At 42.3% G+C, this 19714-nt stretch overlaps 1 protein-coding gene across 2 annotated transcripts in view; it reads right to left on the minus strand.

Annotated features, from left to right (window-relative positions):
- The window catches only part of sytl3 (synaptotagmin-like 3), a 149689-nt gene that overhangs the window by 107696 nt on the left and 22279 nt on the right, over positions 1–19714 (minus strand). For both annotated transcript variants that reach the window (XR_006312555.1, XM_043696176.1), the window contains exons 2-3: positions 10738–11277; positions 2858–3073 (exon numbers count right to left, since the gene is read on the minus strand). Coding sequence is in view for 1 of the 2 variants with exons in the window: in XM_043696176.1 (XP_043552111.1) it covers positions 2858–3073; positions 10738–10847 (326 nt within the window). In the remaining variant the exon portion in view is untranslated. The remainder of the gene's footprint in view (positions 1–2857; positions 3074–10737; positions 11278–19714) is intronic.

Below are 19714 nucleotides of genomic sequence, written 5' to 3' on the forward strand. Positions count from 1 at the left end.
GAAGGGTCTGTTTCCATGCTGTACATCTCAATGACGCTATGACTCTATCTGAAGGACACCTGCGGAGAGTATTTCATTCGATTATTTGAATTCCGGATTATCAAATGCCGGATAACATAGTTTAGCCAAGCACTGGGACCTTGCAATCTTGCCAGATAATCTGATATTTGGATAATTGAATGCTGGATAATTGAGGTTCCTCTGCATTTGGAGACACTAGCTTTCGAAGCGCTGCTTCTTTATCAGGTGGTTGTAAATCACGATCGTAAGATCTTATGATCCTGCTCCACAACCACCTGATGAAGAAGCAGTGCTTCGAAAGCTAGTGCCTCCAAATAAGCCTGTTGGACTATAAGCTGGTGTTGTGTGATTTTTAACTTTGTCCACCTCAGTCCAACACAGGCTCCTCCAAATCATAGGTGAACCACAGTACACTTCAACGTTGTGGTTCTGTTCGCCGAGCTGGGAATTTGTGTTGCAGACGTTTCGTCCCCTGTCAACGTGACATCCTCAGTGCTTGGGAGCCTCCTGTGAAGCGCTTCTGTGATCTTTCCTTCGGCATTTGTAGTGGTTTGAATCCGGATTCAAATACCGGAGCACCCAAGCTACAAATCTTCTCACAAACTTTGTACACTTCAACCTTCGGACTTTGCAGTGCCCAAAAATTACATGGTAAACCCTCTTCAACCCAAAAATTATCCAAATGTTTCTTTAAAAATCTGCCAATGGACCATTTATTTCCAACACCATGAGCTCAAGACATTCTAGGGCTGATAATTTATTCCCAATAAACTAAATACATAAGCATGTTACAGCAGTGCTTTACTACCATCTTTTCCCATCAAGTTTTAGTTGCATGTATTCTGAGAGCATTGTAACACAGCAACTGAACATCTGTGTAAGAAACTATTATCAATGTACACGTATAGTTGGTGCTTTACTCCACACTGACCACGTAACTACTTATCAGCACTCACATTAATGAAGGGAAACATATCCTGCATGGAATAGGATGCTTTCCCGACACTAGGGTGTAGGCAGAACTCACATTTACTCTATTTTTAAAAAAATACCATGGAGAATAATACTTTGACATTATAATGTGTCCAAGAACAAAACCACTCAGATAAAATTTGTTAATAGATGGTAGTCCCCTCCATTAATGGACTAAAAACACATCAGGACTACTTCACTGGCTGTGCACTATGTTGCAAGTCTTCAAACTGTGCAAAATACAATATAAGTGCACGTTCTCTCTCAGTCTTCAATCTTGTGTCAATGCTGAAAAAAAACTTTAGGATTCTTAACTATTGAATGAAAAACAGACAAATTTACCATCCGTGTCATCACAATACTTGCAAGGTTATGTTGACACCAGAAGTGGAAGAAATGGGAAAGGTAAAGGAAATGGTTTATGCAAAAATGCTCAGTAACATCATTCTCTTTTAGGAGCTAACCCAAGTTGGAATGTCTTAAAGCAGTCCATTCCCCAACAGCACTGCCAACTCTGGTTAGTCGAATTCCTATAGGTTAAGTCACATGATATTCTGATCATTGACATTATATTACATCCAACATGGCATCTGAGCAAATATCAACACAATCTAATGCAATTGCAACAATTACTTTTCTTGTGTGTAAATTGGGAAAACAGGAAGTCTGGGCACAACTGTGTTGCAGAGAATGCATCAGATATATGTTTTCACAACTTGTAGGTCAAAGTATGTTATCCACATTTGGTTACACAAAGCCATGTAACATTTTGAGAAGTTGGATTTTATGAATTTGTGATCCAAGCTGGTATTGCTGGGATTTTTATGCTGCAGTTTGTTATAGACCTGAGAAAGGGAAGTTAGACTCAGACCTCAAGAACCCTAGAGCCTACATAAGTCTGTCTCTCTTTCTTATTGTCTGATTTTAAAAAACCTTAAAAACTCTGAAAAGAAGAATTTCTAAATCAAGTAAAGACCTAGGTCCAACTGACTGGCCACTGAAGTGATGATTTTCTATTGCACTGTGGCCAATAGGAAAATTATGTCATTGCCAAAAACCAAACGAACTGTGAAATATTCACCACATTCCACACTCATCACTTCAACTGCTGATCCACCAATTTTCTTCTTTTGTGCTTCTGTTTTCTATCTATAATTAGATTAGATTAGATTAGATTAGATTACTTTACAGTGTGGAAACAGGCCCTTCGGCCCAACAAGTCCACACCGACCCGCCGAAGCGTAACCCACCCCTACCCCTACATTTACCCCTTACCTAACACTACGGACAACTTAGCATGGCCAATTCACCTGACCTGTACATCTTTGGACTGTGGGAGGAAACCGGAGCACCCGGAGGAAACCCACGCAGACACGGGGAGAACATGCAAACTCCACACAGTCAGTCGCCTAAGGCGGGAATTGAACCCGGGTCTCTGGCGCTGCGAGGCAGCAGTGCTAACCACTGTGCCACCGTGCCGCCCACTAATATTTCAGCAGAGCCGTCTTTCATATATTCTGTTTGTGAATTAATGTGTACAGGTCTGGATTTAAAGGGGATTTCATTTGTTTTATAATAGCTAATAATCCATTTGTCCACTTGTTAACAGTGTGTTTATAATAATCTTTTTTGTTTATTGATCAAACCAAGCATGAGTATCTTTAGTCCTAGATAGCAGAGTCAGGCAAATGAACCATTTTGGTGATTCAACTGGCTATTTATATAGGAGTGGCAGCTCGAGGAACAGTGTGGCTTCATTCCCACTGCACTCTTTCCATCAGTCTACAGAGGGAACATGGCTATTTGTGGAAGCTGATCCAGCTGACACAGTGCAAAATATGACCATAGTTTTAGAAGTTCTTACCTGTGAGCTTGACACACCATGCATCTCCACACATTATTCTTTTTATACACACAGCATTCATGGCACACTTTGTGACTGCAATAGCTACACACCACACCAACTTTAAATACCAATCCTAGGGTTGTCTGACATCGAGCACAGGATCGGTTGCTAAATGCCTGCCGAGAGATTTTTGTCCCATTCCGCCAAATTTCTTGATATTCAGACTTTAACTTTCTGCACAAAAAAAAGTGGTATTTTCATTGGCACAAAGTAACCACAGACATTACTTTTCTCAAAGGTCAAAGCAACAGAGTGAGCAGTCAGTTTTACAAAGACAAAATAAAGAAGAATACAGCATAAGAACAGGCCTTTCAGTACACCAAGACTGTGCTGACACACTATGTCTTTCCAAAATAAAAACGTTTTCCTTCCACAAGGTCCTGTGCCTCTTAAAAATCGCTATTGTATCCATCTTCTAGAGGTTAATTCAAGGTACTTACCATTCACTGCATTTTAAAAAAATAATTTGTCTTTCACATCTTTAAACTTACCACTTTTTACTTAAACCAAGGTTTCCTAGTAATTGGCATTTCTACCCTGGGAAAATAAACTCCATTGCATTGTAGTAAGGCAAATCAAGGCAGGATTCATACATTTAATGTTAGGATCCGAGGGAGAGTTATTGAACAAAGAGAGTGCAAGTTTATAGTTTATTGAAAGTGGAGTTGCAGGTAGACAGGATGGTGAAGAAGGCGATTGGTACCACTTGTCTTTATTGGTTAGTGCACTGAGTATAGGAATTGGGAGGTCATGTTGCATCTGTACAAAACATTGGTTAGGTCTCTTTTGGAATACTGTGTTCCATTCTAGTCTCCTTACTATAGGAAAGATGTTGTGAAACTTTAAAGAGTACAGAAAAGGTTTATAAGGATGTTGCCAGGGTTGGAGGGTTTGAGTTATAGGGCAAGGCTGAATAGCCAGGGGCTATTTTTCCTGGAGTGTCAGAAGCTGAGTGGTGACCTCATAGAGGTTTATAAAATAATGAGGGGAATGGATAGGCTGGATGGCAAAGGTCTTTTCCCCATTGTAAAGGTGCCCAAAACTAGAAGGCATAGGTTTCAGGTTGGAAGGGAAAGATTTAAAATGGGCCTAAGGGGCAATCTTTTCATGCAGAGAGTGGTGCATGTGTGGAATGAGCTGCCAGAGGAATTGGTGGAGGCTGATACAATTAAATCATTTAAAAGGTATCTGAATGGATACATGAATAGGAAGAGTTTAGAGTGCTATGGACTAAATGCTGGCAAATTAGATTAGATTTATTCAGGATATCTGGGCGGCATGGACAAGTTAGAATGAAGGATTTGTTTTCATGCTGTACATCTCTCTAACTTTGATATGGTATGGTGGCTCAATGGTTAGCTCTGCTGCCTCAGAGCGCCAGGGATCTGGGTTTGATTCCGCTCTTGGACAACTGTCTGTGTGGAGTTTGTACATTCTCCCTGTGTCTGTGTGGATTTTCACTAAGTGCTCTGGTTTCTTCCCACAGTCCAAAGATTAGGTAAGATGGACTGACCATGCTAATTTTCCCATAGTGTCCATGTACAGGCTAGGTGGATTAGCCATGGGCAATGCAGGGTTATAGGGATGGTCTAGGTAGGATGATCTTTGGAGGGCAGATATGGACTTAATGGACGAATGGCCTGCTTCTACACTGTAGGGATTCTATGACTATGCTTTCTGTCTATGCCTCACATGATTTTGTAAACACCTATCAAGTCGATTTTCAAGTGAAACAAACCAACTTTGTACAATCTTTATCCGCTTTATGGTAGTGTGGATCTATATGCCTAGATCCTTCTGCATATTGATGCTACTAAGGGTTTTGACATTTATTATCAGCTTCCCTCCTGCATTAGATCTCCCAAAATGCCTCAGCCCATATCTGTCCAGGTGAAACTCCATATGCCACTTCTCCACCCAAGTCTCCAGCCTATCTATATCCTTCTGTATCCTCTGGCAATGCCTCTTAGTGTCTACAACTCCAAAATCTTTGTGTTGTCCAAGAACTTTCTAATCACCTCAATTACATTCGCCACCAAATCATTGATATATATTACAGACAACAGGGAACTCAGCATTGATCTCTGCAGAACACCACTGGTCAGAGCTCGCCAGTCAGAAAACCATCCTCCCTCCGCTACTCTCTGTCTTCTATAACCAAGCCATAACTAAGTCTGTATCTATCTTTGAAGCTCACCATGGATCCCATATGGGGGGTGGAGGGGGGGTTTGGTGGCTCAATGGTTAGCACTGCTGCTTCACAGTGCCAGGATCCTGGGTTTGATTCTGAGGTAACTGTGCAAACTTCTCACAGGCAGTGTCCCCATATCTGGGTGGGTTTCATTCGGGTGCTCTGGTTTTCTTCCACAGTCCAAAGATTTGCAGATTAGGTGAACTGGCCATGTTAAATTGCCCCAGTGCCCAGGGATGTGCAGGCTAGGTGGATTAGCCATTCAATGTGCAGGGTTCAGGGATAAGGTGATGGTGGTGGTGTTGGGTATGAACTCAATGGGCTGAATGGCCTCCTTCCACATTGTAGGGATTCCATGATTCTATGTGACCTCATCTTTTGTATTAGTCTATCATGAGGGACTCTATCAAAGCTTTGCTAAAGTTCATTTAGATAATAGATTAGATTACTTACAGTGTGGAAACAAGCCCTTCGACCCAACAAGTTCACACCGACCCTCCAAAGAGCAAACCAACCAGACCCATTCCCTACATTTACCCCTTCACTACGATCAATTTAGCATGGCCAATTCACCTAACCTGCACATCTTTGGACTGTGGAAGGAAACCCACGCAGACACGGGGAGAATGTGCAAACTCCACACAGACAGTTGCCTGAGGTGGGAATTGAACCCAGGTCTCTGGTGCTGTGAGGCAGCAGTGCTAACCACTGTGTCACCATGCCACCCTAATATGTACTACCACCCTGCTCTCATCACTCATCTTTGTCACTTCCTCAAAAACTTCAAATCAGGTTTGTGTAACATGACCTTCCCGGCACATGCTGCCAATTACTAATAAGTCCATGTTTTCTAAATGTGGGTTAATCCTATCTCTCAAAATCTTCTCCAATAATTTCCTTACCACTGCTGTAAAGCTCAATGCCTTACAATTTCCCAGATTATTCTTGTTGCCCTTTTTAAACAAAGGTACATCATTGGCCATCCTGCAGTCCTCTGGTACCTCTCATGTGACCTCTCATGCAAAGATTTCATACAAAGCAGAGGCAATTTCCTCACCTGCCTCCCACCACATTCTGGGATAGATTCTATAGGTCTTGGGGACTTATCTACTTAATGTGCTTTAATCACCCAACACCTTTTTTACTTTTTATATTGATAAAGTCCCGAATATCAACATACCCCTCCCAACATGTCCTTCTCCTTTGTAAAAACCAATGCAAAATATCAGTAAGGATCCCATCCACTTCCTCTGACTCCAGACAAATTCCTTCCTTTGTCCTAGAGTTTACCTATCTTTTCCCTAACTATCCTCTAGGTCCATAAAACATCTTAGGTTTTCCCTTAATTCTGTCTGCCAAAGACATGGCCCCTTTTAGCCATCTTAATTCCTTGCTTGTGTACTTCCCTACTAGGGCTGCATGGTGGCACAGTGGTTACCACTGCAGCCTCACAGAGCTAGAGACCCGGGTTCAATTCCTGCCTCAGGCAACTGTCTGTGTGGAGTTTGCACATTACCCCATGTCTGCGTGGACCCGCTCCAGTTTCCTCCCACAATCCAAAGATATGCAGGTTAGGTGAATTGGCCACGCTAAATTGTCCGCAGTGTTAGGTGGAGTGGAATGGGTCTGGTTGGGTTGCTGTTCGGAACATTGGTTTGGGCTTGTTGGGCCGAAGGGCCTGTTTCCATACTGTAAGTAATCTAATCTACTATCCCTGTATTCCTCTGGCTTCAGTTTTGTAAACCTTACATTTGCTTCATTTATATTTTCAACTAAACTCTTAATTTTTCTTCTCATCTAAGGTTCCCAAATCTTGCCATTCTTATCCTTCTACTTTCACAGGAACATGCTGGTCCTAAACTCTAATCAAGTGCTCTCCAAAGAATTCCACATGACAAATGACAGTCATTTTGCCTGATGAAGGACCAGCACTCCAAATAGTGGCTGCTCATCCTCCCTCTCTGTAATGCAACTCCTCCACCTCTTTAACATCCCTTTCTGATTTAATTTGAGCCTTTCAGAGTTCCAGACATAGAGAGTTGTCCAGAAAAATCTTCAATTTCCCAGGCAATTCCTTTCGTGCGTGTGCTGATGGAGATATTTCAATACAAAGAATATTACAAACAAGTCGGATGAACTAAGGGCACTGACAAGACACATGGCAACATGATGACTTTGCAAAATCAGAAACCTGGCTAAAGGAGGGGCAAATCTGGCAGCTCAATATCTCAGAATATAGATTTTTCATGCAAGATAGAGTGGGTGGCAAAAAAGGAGGGGGAAGTCTAGCATTATTGGTTAAAGAATCAATTGCAGTTGTGAGAAAATATGATATGCTAAATGAAGCTTTTTGGGTTCAGCTTAGGAATAAAAAAGGGGTAGTCACACTACCAGTATACTCCAGACCCCCAAATAATGGAAGGAAAATAGAAGAACAAATACGAAGACAAATTTCTGCATGTTGGAATAAGACAGCGGTAATAAATCAGAGACTTTATTTCAATAACAACTGGGTTTCGAACAATAAGGGGCATTGATGGTGAAAAATTTGTGCGTTATATCCAGAAAAGCTTTTTTTTAAAACAATACATGACAAGCCCAAAGAGAGGAGATGCGATTCTGGATTTAATTTTGGAAAATGAAAGTGGCCAAGCGGGTAAAGTGAAAGTAGATGATCATATTGGGGATAATTACCACAATTAGGGTAGATTTAGTATTAATATGGAAAAGAGATGAATACCCCAATAAAAGATTTTAACTGGGGAAAGATAAACTTTACAAAAGTGATTTGACTGAGGTGAACTTGACAGGACTGCTAAAGGATAAATCAATGGTAAACCAGTGGGAGACAATAAAAAGTGAGATCCTTGCAGCACAAAACATACGTATCCCTCAAAAAATAAGAATGGTACTACCAAGTATTATGGTTGACTAGAAAAATACAGGGGAAGATTAAACAAAAAAAGAAAGCTGATGATAGTCACAAAAGATTTAACATTGAAAATAGCCTAGAGTAGTGTACGCTGCAAGTTCAGCGCTGCTGGTTGACTAGAAAAATACAGGGGAAGATTAAACAAAAAAAGAAAGCTGATGATAGTCACAAAAGATTTAACATTGAAAATAGCCTAGAGTAGTGTAGAAAGTACAGGGAACAAGTTAAAAATGGAATTACAGAAATCAAATAAAAAGAATATTAGCAAGCAAGATAAAGGAAACCCAAAGATGGTTTACCAGTATGTAAAATGCAAAAGAATAGCTAAGGGAAATATGGGACCTATCAAAGATGAGATGGGGAACTTCTGTGAAAATGCAGAGGATATGGGAGGAACTTTTATTTTTCTTTGTCTCTGTATTCACAAAGTGATGATGAGGATATAGTAATCCAAGAGGAGCAATGTGACATTTTGGACAAAATAATCAAAATGAGAGAGAACGTGTTAGAGGAGTTCAAAACCTTGAAAGTGGATAAGTCATAAGGGAGGGATGGATTGTTCCCCAAGATGTTGAAGGAGGTCAGGGCGGAAATAGCAGATGATTGAGGAGTATTCTCCAATCTTCATTAGAGATCGGTGAGGTGCTGAAGGACTGCAGGAATACAAATGTGGTTCCGTTGTTTAAGAAGGGTATAAAGGAAACAATTATAGGCCAGTTATCTTACTTCTGTGGTAGGCAAATTGTTGGAATCAAGCCTGAGAAATCGGACAATCAGTCACTTAGAAAGGAATGGACTACTCAGAGATAGTCAGAATGGCTTTGTTAAAGGAAGGTCATGCCTTACAAATTCGATTGAATTCTTTAATGAAGTGACAAGGAAGGTCGATGAGAGTAGTGCTGTTGCCTACATGGACTTTAATACAGAATTTGACAACATGGCCACATGGCAGACTGATTTAAAAAAAGTAAAAACCTGGGGATATATGGTAATGTGTCGAATTGGATCCAATGTTGGCTTAGCAACAGGAAACAATAGTCAATGGCTGCCCTTGCGAATGGAATGCTATTTCAAGTGATGCTGCACCGGGCTCAGTAGTAGGACCTTGCCATTTGATTTATACATTAATGATTTGGAGTTGAATGTGGGGGCACAACTGGGACACAAACATTGGCTGTGTAGAGGACAGCTGTAAACCCCAAAATGATGGGTTGATGGAGTAGATGGGAAAGTGGCAGATGGAGTTAAACATAGAATCCCTACAGAAATAGGCCCTTCGGCCCAGCAAGTCCACACCGACTCTCCGAACAGTATCCCACTCAAACCCAGTCCCCATTACTACATTTACCCCTGACTAATGCATCAAACCTGCACATCTCTGAACACTATGGGCAATTTAGCATGGTCAATTCACCTACCTGCACATCTTTAGGTTGTGCAAGGAAACCGGAACTCCCGGAGGAAACCTCCACAGACACTGGGAGAATGTGCAAACTCCACACAGCCTGAGGCTGGAATCAAACCCGGTTCCCTGGTGCCGTGAGGCACCAGTGCTAACCACTGAGTCACCGTGCCACCCCGATAAGTGATAAGTGTGAAGTAATGTATTTAAGGAGGTCAAATAACAAAAAGGAATATATGAGAGGGTTAGGTGAAGTGAGAGATCTTGACATGCAATTGTACAGGTCCCTAAAGATAGCAGTATAGGTAGATAAGGTTGTAAAGAAGACACATGAAATGTTGTCTTTCACTGGCAGAGGTATAGAATACAAAAGTAGGGATATAATAATGAAATTGTAAAAGATATAAAATACTGGTGAGGCCACAACTGTTCTGGTCACTACATTACAGGAAGGACATTATTGCTCTGGAGGGAGTGTAGAGAAGATTTACTAGAATGTTGCCAGGAGAATTTTAGCTAAGAGGAGAGATTAAAGGTGTTTCCCTTGGACCCGAGAAGGCCAAGGGGTGACATGATTGAGGTATACAAATTTGTGAGATAGAGTAGGCAGAAGGAACCTGTTTTCCTTGGCAGAGTTCAAAAACCAGTGATCAGAGATTCAAGAAAGGTGGCAAAAGGATTAGAGCATACAAGAGACAAAAGTACTTCATGCAGAGGTTGTTGGGTGTCTGGAATTCACTGCCTGAGTTGATGGTGAACTCTTTTAAAAAGTATCTGGATTGGCACCTTAAGTGCTGTATATTGAAGGGCAGTGGGCAGGAAGATGGGATTAGAAAGGGTCTCTGAATGTCTTCCGACCAACATGGATAAGATGGGCTGAATGGTCCCCTTTTGTGCTGTATCATTACTATGGTTCTGTGGTTCTATGGGTGTTTGCAGTGTACAAATTGGCTGCCAAATATTCTATTTTATACTCATTTTGACACTGAATGTACTTCAGAAAATACAAAATTGTTTGTAAAATGCTTCAAGACATTAACCAAACCACTAAAAAGCACTGGCGTTAAACCATTTGATTGATGTTAGTCTGATCAATATTTCCCATGAAACACCTTCAACAGCAATGGTATTTTATTTGGTCAATATAATCATATAACGCTGTTTTGCGATCAATATCTGGACTCTAAATGTCGTTTTCTCCAAAATTCATCATAATTCTAAACTTCCTTTTAGATATTCCAGTAATAGGCCCTTCACTGTAGCACTGAAACTTCTCTTTGAATGGATCATTAAAAATATTTTATGTTGCTCACCTTATCCGCTCTTCTTCAGCTTTACGTAGCTTTTCATCCCGCTGAAGGACTTCCAGCACATTCTCACGTTCTAGATTTTTGAGGGATTTGATATCCACCTCCATTTCCATTCTTACGTCTATCCAATTTCAAGTGTCACTATTGTTTGATAGTTTAGTGCCACAAATTTGTGTGCAAATCACGGCAGCTTCCCAGACCAACAGGTTGAGAGAAAATTTTCTGAACTGCGTAGGTTCAATAGGTTCTTAATGTTGCATTGCATTTTTGGCTTGACAGTTTGCTATTAAACTTATCACCACTGTATTCCCATTTTTTCATACGTTCCCATTATCACTTCATTAAACAATTTTAACCTTTTCCTTTCAGATTGATGCACTCAAAATTATTCTCTTTTCAGTCATTCATCAAGCTAAACATTGATTCTGGGGCTGCACTTCTCCATCAGGATTACTTGCTTGAACACAGTGAAGTGCAACGTTCTTCGAGTAACATCCGACTTCAAACACACAGCATTGTCTTGAATCATAAGTAGCTTTAGACCTTATAAAAGAGTAAGCAAATGTCAGCCTGTTTACTCTAATCACTATTATTGAATTGAACATGTGTCTTATCTCAGATTATGCTTTCACGGCACTACTCAACAGGAACTTTGTATACTTTACTTGTACTCACCATTCTTTCGTTAGATATTAATGGATTAGAAAACTGGATAGCCATTGATTGTGCCAGTGTAAATTTATATCTTATGGCTAGTTATAGTTAACTTTGAATTGTCACTGTTTATTCAAAACAGTCTTAACATAGAACAATACAGCGCAGAACAGGCCCTTTGGCCCTCAATGTTGCGCTGACCTATGAACTAATCTAAGTCCATCACCCTGGACTATCCCATCATTATCCATATGTTTATCCAAGGACTGTTTAAATGCCCCTAAAGTGGCTGAGTTAACTACATTGGCAGGCAGGGTATTCCATACCATTACCACTCTGAGTAAGAACCTGCCTCTAACATCTGTCTTAAATCTATCACCCCTCAATTTGCAGTTATGCCTCTTTGTACAAGCAGATGTCATCATCCTAAAAAAAAGACTCTCACTGTCCACCCGATCTAATCCTCTGATCATCTTGTATGTCTCTATTAAATCACCTCTTAGACTTCTTCTCTCCAACGGGAACAGACCCAGGTCCCTCAGCCTTTCCTCATAAGACCTTCACTTCAGACCAGGCAACATCCTGGTAAATCTCCTCTGCACCTTTTCCAATGCTTCCACATCCTTCCAATAATGGGGCAGTACTGCACACAATACTCCAAATGAGGCCGCATTAGCATTTTCGAGGAGAAAGTGAGGACTGCAGATGCTGGAGATCATAGCTGAAAATGTGTTGCTGGAAAAGCGCAGCAGGTCAGGCAGCATCCAAGGAGCAGGAGAATCAACGTTTCGGGCATGAGTCCTTATTCACACTACCAAGAATATTTCCAGTGACCCAGTATTCTGCCTTCCTGTTATTCTTCTCAAAGTTGTCTCTACAGCCCTTCTTGAACAAGTCACAACATTCGCAATCCTCCAGTCCTCTGGTACTAAACTTGTAGACAATGACAACTTAAAGATCAAGGCCAAAGGCTCGGCCATCTCCTTCCTAGCTTCCCAGAGAATTCTCGGATAAATCCCATCCAGCCTAGGGGATTTATCTACTTTCACACCTTCTAGAATTGATAACACCTCCTCTTTACTAATCTCAATCCTTTCAAGTCTAATAGCCCATATGTCAGTCTTCTCCTGTACAATATTCTCCTTTCTCGGAGTGAAAACAGATGAGAAAAATTCATTTAGCATCTCTCCGATCTCTACAGGGTCCCACTTCTGTCTTTGACAGGCCCCATTTCTACCCTCATCATCCTTTTATTCTTCACATATCCATAGAAAGCTTTAAGGTTCTCTTTTATTCCACCTGCTAAAGACTGCTCATGACCCCTCCTTGCTCTTCTAACTCTCTCTTTATATCCTTCCTAGCTGCTCTGTAACTCTCCATCGCCTCATCTGAACCATCTCGCTTCAATGTCAATAAGCCTCCCTCTTCTGCTTAACAACAGATAGAATTTCTTTAGTAAACCACGGTTCCATTACTTTATCACTTCCTCCCTGCCTGGCAGGGACATACCTATCAAAGATACACAATATCTGTTCCTTAAAACCAGCTCCACATTTCAATTGTCTCCATCCCCTCCATTTTGCTGCCCCATTCTCTGCCTCCTAAGTCTTGCCTAATCGCATTATAATTCTCCTTCCTCCATCTATAACTCTTGCCCTGTGGCATGTACCTGTCCCTTTCTTTTGAGAAACTAAATGTAACCAAATTATGGTCACTCTCTCCAAAGTGCTCACCTCTCACTAAATCAAACACTTGGCCTGGTTTATTACCAAGTACCAGATCCAGTGTGGCCTCCCCTCTTGTTGGCCCTTTGACATACTGTGTCAGGAAACCCTCCTGCACAAGTTGGACAAAAACTGGTCCATCCGACGTACCAGAGTTATAGCATTTCCAGTCAATATTGGGGAAGTTAAAGTCCCCATAATGACCACCCTGTTCCTTTCACTCCTGCCCAGAATCAATTTGCCAATCCTCTCATCCACATTCCTGGAACTTTGCAGAGGCCTTTAAAAAACTCCCAGCAGTGTGACCTCTCCTCTCCTGTTTCTAACCTTAGCCCATACCACCTCAGTAGACAAGCCTTCATCAAAAGTTCTTGCAGCCACCGTTATACCGTCCTTGACTAACAAAGCCACACCTCCTCCTCTTTCACCACCTTCCCTGATCTTAATGAAAGATCTAATCCCTGGAAGCTGCAACATCCATTCCTGATCTTGATCTATCCATTCCTCAGTAATGGCTACAATATTGAAGTCCCAGCTCAATATTGTAAGCTCACATACCTTATTCCTGATACTCCTGGCATTGAAATAGACACACTTCAAACCAGCTTACTGTCTGCCAGCACACTCCTGTGACCGTGAAATCCTGTCCATTTCCTCCCTACTCTCATTCTCCTGTGTACTGGAATACAACACAGGATCCCATCCACCTGTTGAGCTAGTTTAAACCCACCCGAATAGCAAATTTCCCACCCAGGATATTAGTACCCCTCTGGTTCAAGTGAAGACCGTCCTGTTGTAGAGGTCCCACCTTCCCCAGAATGAGCCCCAATTATCCATAAATCTGAAACCCTCCCTCCTGCACCATCCCTGCAGCCACATGTTCAGCTGATATTTCTTCCTGTTCTTTGCCTCGCTATCACATGGCTTGGGTAACAACCCAGAGATAACAACTCTGTTTGTTCTCATTCTTAACTTCCACCCTAGCTCCCTGAAATCCTGCCTTACATCCCTATCCCCCTTTCTATCTATGTCTTTGATATCTATGGACCACGACTTGGGGCTGGTCACCCTCTCCCTTCAGGATCCCAAAGACATGATCCAAGACATCACGGTCCCTGGAACCTGGGAGGCAACACACCAACCGTGAGTCTCTTTCGCTCCCAACAAACCTTCTATCTGACCCTCTAACTATTGAGTCCCCAATGACAAACACCCTCCTCCTTTCCCTCCTTCCCTTCTGTCTAACAGGGACAGACTCTGTGCCAGAGACCTGCACTACAGTGCATGCCCCTCGTGGGCGGCACGGTGGCACGTGGGCGGCACGGTGGCACAGTGGTTAGCACTGCTGCCTCACAGCGCCGGAGACCCAGGTTCAATTCCCGCCTCAGGTGACTGACTGTGTGGAGCTTGCACATTCTCCCCGTGTCTGCGTGGGTTTCCTCCGGGTGCTCCGGTTTCCTCCCACAGTCCAAAGATGTGCAGGTCAGGTGAATTGGCCATGCTAATTTGCCCGTAGTGTTAGGTAAGGGGTAAATGTAGGGGTATGGGTGCGTTGCGCTTCGGCGGGTCAGTGTGGACCTGTTGGGCCAAAGGGTCTGTTTCCACACTGTAATGTAATGTAATCTAATCTAATCTAATCTAAATCATCCCCTCCAACGGTATCCAAAATGGCATATTTGTTTTTCAGGGGAACTACCACAGGGGATCCCTGCACTTACTCTTTCCCCCTTCTAACAGTTACCTAGCTTGTTTCATGCCTAGTAGTAACTACTTCCCTGTAATTCTTATCTGTCACAGACTCTGCCTCCCGAATGATCCAAAGTTCATCCAACCCCCGCTCCAGTTCCCTAACGCAGTCTTCGAGGAGCAAATGTTGGGTGCACTTCCTTCAGATGTACTTGGATGGGACACTAATGGTGTACTTCACCATTATGCAGGAGGAACATTCCTCTCCCTGCATTGTCACCTCTGCTAGTTCCCTTATCAGAAAGTTAAAAAAAAAGAAGAGACGCTTACCTGATGTGTTCCTGGTGTATAAGGTTAGAGGAGGTGGATGGGTGGGATGCCGTACAAGGTTAGGATCTCAGCTTTAGAAAACACTCACTTACATAGCCAAGGGGAAAAAAAAGTCTACCTTTCCCAAAAACCTCTGCTCTCTGAGGTGCTGCTGCCACCTTTCCTGACAGGCCCCTGGTCCAAGCTCCCACTCTTCCTGATGCTGGCAACTGAAATGGAGGCTCTGATGCTCTAGGTAAGCTTTTAAAGTTTTAAATCAGTGACTCACCTTTCCCAAAAGTGGAGCAAGGTCAATTTTGATGGTACTAGACAGGAACTTCAAAGAGTTAATAGACAGGAACTTCAAAGAGACTGTTCACAGGTAAAGAGACATCTGGCAAGGGGGAGACTTTTGAAACTAAAATAACAAAAGTTCAGGGCCAACATGTTCCTGCTACTGTGAAGAGCAGTGCTGGCAGGAGTAGGGAACACGTGAGATATTGAGGATCTGGTCGAGAAAAAGGAGGAGACTTATGTCAGATATAAGCAGCTGGGATAAAGTCTGGAAGAATAATTAAGAGGGAAATCAGGAGGGCAAAAAGGGGACGTGAGAAAGCTTTGGCAGATAAGGTAAAGGAGAATCCAAAGAGATTCTACAAGTATATTAAGGGCAAAAGAATAACAAGGGAGAGATTAGAGCTCCTTAAACATCAACAAGGTCATCTATATATAGAGCCACAGGAGATGGGTCAGTTCTTAAGTGAATATTTTTCATCAGTATTTATCATGGAGAAAGACATGGAAGCTAAGGAACTCATGGAAATAAAACATGATGTCTTGAAAAGACTCCTTATTAAAGAAGCAGAGGTGCTGGAGGTCTTAAAATGCATAAAGGTGGGTAAATTCCGAGACCTGATCAAGGGTGTACCAGATATTTGTGGGAAGTTAGGGAATAAATTGCTGGGCTTCTAACAAAAACATTTGTATCATTGACAGCCATGGGTGAGGTGTCAGAAGACTGGAGGGTGGTTAAATGTTGTGTCATTATTTAAGAAAGGCTGCAAGGAAAATCTTTGCAAGGAACTACAGACAGGTGAGCCTTACATCAGTAGTGGGTAAGTTGTTGGAGGGGATCCTGTGAGACAGGACCTACATGCATTTGGAAGGCAGAGGGGCATAAGAACATAAGAACTAGGAGCAGGAGTAAGCCATCTGGCCTTTCAAGCCTGCTCTACTATTCAATACGATTATAGCTGATCTTTTTGTGACCTCAGTTCCTCTTACCCAGTCTCTCACTATCAACCTTAATTACTTCATTGTTAAGAAAACATCTATCTTAGCTTTAAAAACATTTACTGAATTAGTGTGAACTACTCCACTGAGCAGGGAATTCCATAGATTCACAACCCACTGGGTGAAGAAGTTCCTTCTCAATTCAGTTTTAAATCTGCTTGCCCTAATTTTGAGGTTATGCCCTCTTGTCCTAGTTTCATCTGCCAGTGGAAACATCCTCTCTACATCAATCTTATCTATTCCTTTCATAATTTTATATGTTTCTATAAATTCCTCCCTCGTTCTTCTAAGTTCCAATGAATATCATCCCAGTCTGCTCATTTTCTCCTCATAAGCTAACTCCCTCAAATCCCGAATTAACCTCGTGATCCTCCTTTGCACCCCCTCTAGTGCCAGTGCATCCTTTTTCAAGTAAGGAGACCAAAACCACATGCAGTACTCCAGGTGTGGCCTCACTAGCTCCATACACAGCTGCAACATAACTTCCCTACTTTTAAACTTAACCCGTTTAGCAATGAAGGCCAAAATTCCATTTGTCTTCCTAATTACCTGCAGACCAACCTTCTGTGATTCATGCACAAGGACTCTCAGGTCCCTCTGCATAGCAGCATCCTGCAACATTTTACTATTCAAGTCATAGTCCTTTTTACTGTTACTCCAATCAAAACAGATGACTTCGCATTTATGAACATTGTATTCCATCTGCCAGACCTTTGCCCACTCACTTAACGTATCTATGTTCCTCTGGAAAGTTTCACAGTCCTCTGCACACTTTGGTCTGCTATTCATCTTTGTGTCATCTGCAAACTTAGACATACTACATGTGGTCCCCAACTCCAAATAATTTATGTAACTTGTGAATAATTGTGGTCCTGACACTGATCCCTGAGGCACACCACTAGTTACTGATTGCCAACCAGATATTATCCCCACTCTCTGTTTCCTGTTAGTTAACGAATCCATTATCCATGCTAACACTGTACCTGTAAAGCCATGCATATTTATTTTATGCAGCAACCTCTTGTGCAGCACCTTGGCAAAAGCCTTTTCGAAATCGAGGCACGCCATATCTACACTGCCCTCCGCCACCCAACCCCATCCAACTCCGCCCCCTCCCGTCCCCGTCCAATACCGCCCCGCCCCCGTCCAACACCGCCCCACACTCTGCCCGGGGGGGGGGGGGGGGGGGGGGGGGGGGGGGGGGGGGGGGGGGGGGGGGGGGGGGGGGAGGTTAGGGTACACACATCTGTAGAACTCCAGGGAAACTGTGGGGAGAGAGAGAGGGTGGGAGGTCAGTCATTTGGAGACGGTGCCTATTTAATCACTGTAAACAAAAGACGCGATCACTGTTAGAAACACGTCTTTGATGTAATGTTTCTATCGGGCCCTCAAGATCTCCTTTGGATAATCCAATTTTCAGATAATTGGTATTCAGATAATCGAGGTTCCTCTGTATATACTTTGGCTGAGCACTTTGAAAAATTGCTTTAAAAGTCCTCCACTGCTCGTCAACTGTCCCACCATAAACTCTTTGTTTCCAGTCTACTTTAGCCATGTCCTCCCTCATCCTATTCTAGTCTCCTTTGTTTAAGCACAGGACTCTGGTATTGGACTTTACCTTCACACTCTCCATCTGTATTCTAAATTCAACCATACTTTGATCACCATCCAGGCAAATGTGAGGTGATGCATTTTGGGAAGTCTAATTCTTGAGGAAATTATACAGTAAATGGAAGAGCCTTGGGAAAAGTTGATGAGCAGAGAGATCTGGGAGTTCAGGTCCATTGTACCCTGAAAGTTGCTGCACAGGTGGATAAAGTGGTCAAGAAGGCATATGGTATACTTGCTTTCATCAGACAGGGTACTGAGTATAAGAGCTGGCAGGTCATGCTAAAATTGTACATGACGTTGGTTAGGCCGCATTTAGAATACTGTGTACGGTTCTGGTTGCCATATTACCAAAAGGATGTGGATGCTTTGGAGAGGGTGCAGAGAGGTTTACAAGGATGTTGCCTGGTATGAAAGGTGAACATAGAACATAGAACATTACAGCGCAGTACAGGCCCTTCAGCCCTCAATGTTGTGCTGCCCTGTCATACTAATCTGAAGCCCATCCCACCTACACTATTCCATGTACATCCATGTGCCTGTCCAATGATGATTTAAATGCACTTAAACTTGGCGAATCTACTACCATTGCAGGCAAAGCATTCCATACCCTTACTACTCTCTGAGTAAAGAAGGTGCTAGATATGAAGAGATGTTGAGTAGGTTAGGTTTGTTTTCATTAGAAAAAAGGTGAGGGGGGACCTGATTGAGGTCTACAAAATCATGAAGGGTATAGATAAGGTATATAGAGATAAGCTTTTTCCCAGGTTGAAAGATTCAATAATGAGAGGTCACGCTTTCAAGGTGAGAGGTGAAAAGTTTAAGGGGGATACACGTGGCAAGTACTTTACACAGAAGTGGTAGGTGCCTGGAACACGTTGCCTGCAGAGGTAGGAGAGGCAGCCACAATGGATTCATTTAAGATACTTCTGGACGATGCATGAGTAGGTGGGGAGCAGAGAGATACAGATGCTTAGAAATTGGGTGACAGGTTTAGACAGTAGATTTGGATCAGCTCAGACTTGGAGGGTCCAAGAGCCTGTTCCTGAGCTGTAAATTTTCTTTGTTCTTCTATGTTCTTCTTGTTCACTCCTTCCAAGAGGATCCGTAACTATGAGGTCATTAATTATTCTTATCTCATTACACAGGACCAGATTTAGGATAGCTTCCTCCCTTGTCGGCCCACTACATACTGTTCAAGAAAAATATCATGGATACACTCGACAAACTCCTCAAGGCTACCCTGACAGAGCTGGTTCGACCAATGAGCATCTAGATTAAAATACCTCATGATAATTTATCTGTTTACTGCGCACCTCAATGTGATATTATTATTTGGAGGACTATCGACTACGCCTATCAGTGATTTTTTTCTTCTTAGAATTTCTAATTCCCACCCAAATGGATTCAATATTATTCTCCATAGAACCTGTATCATCTCTCAGCATCACCCTGATGTTGTCCTTGAATATCAGTGCTACACCACCTCCCTTACCTTCCTGTCTGTCCTTCTGAATAGTCTGATACCCTTCGATATTTAACTCCCAGTCATAACCATTCTGTAACCATGTCTCTGTAATGGCTACAAATCATATTCATTCGCAATGATTTGTGCCATTAATTCATCAAGCTTGTTATGAATGCTACGAGCATTGTGGAGAAGGTTATCAAAGATCAACTGGATCTTTTCATTGGGCCAAGAATGG

The sequence above is a fragment of the Chiloscyllium plagiosum genome, chromosome 9 (assembly GCF_004010195.1).
Source record: "Chiloscyllium plagiosum isolate BGI_BamShark_2017 chromosome 9, ASM401019v2, whole genome shotgun sequence".
NCBI lineage: Eukaryota > Metazoa > Chordata > Chondrichthyes > Orectolobiformes > Hemiscylliidae > Chiloscyllium > Chiloscyllium plagiosum.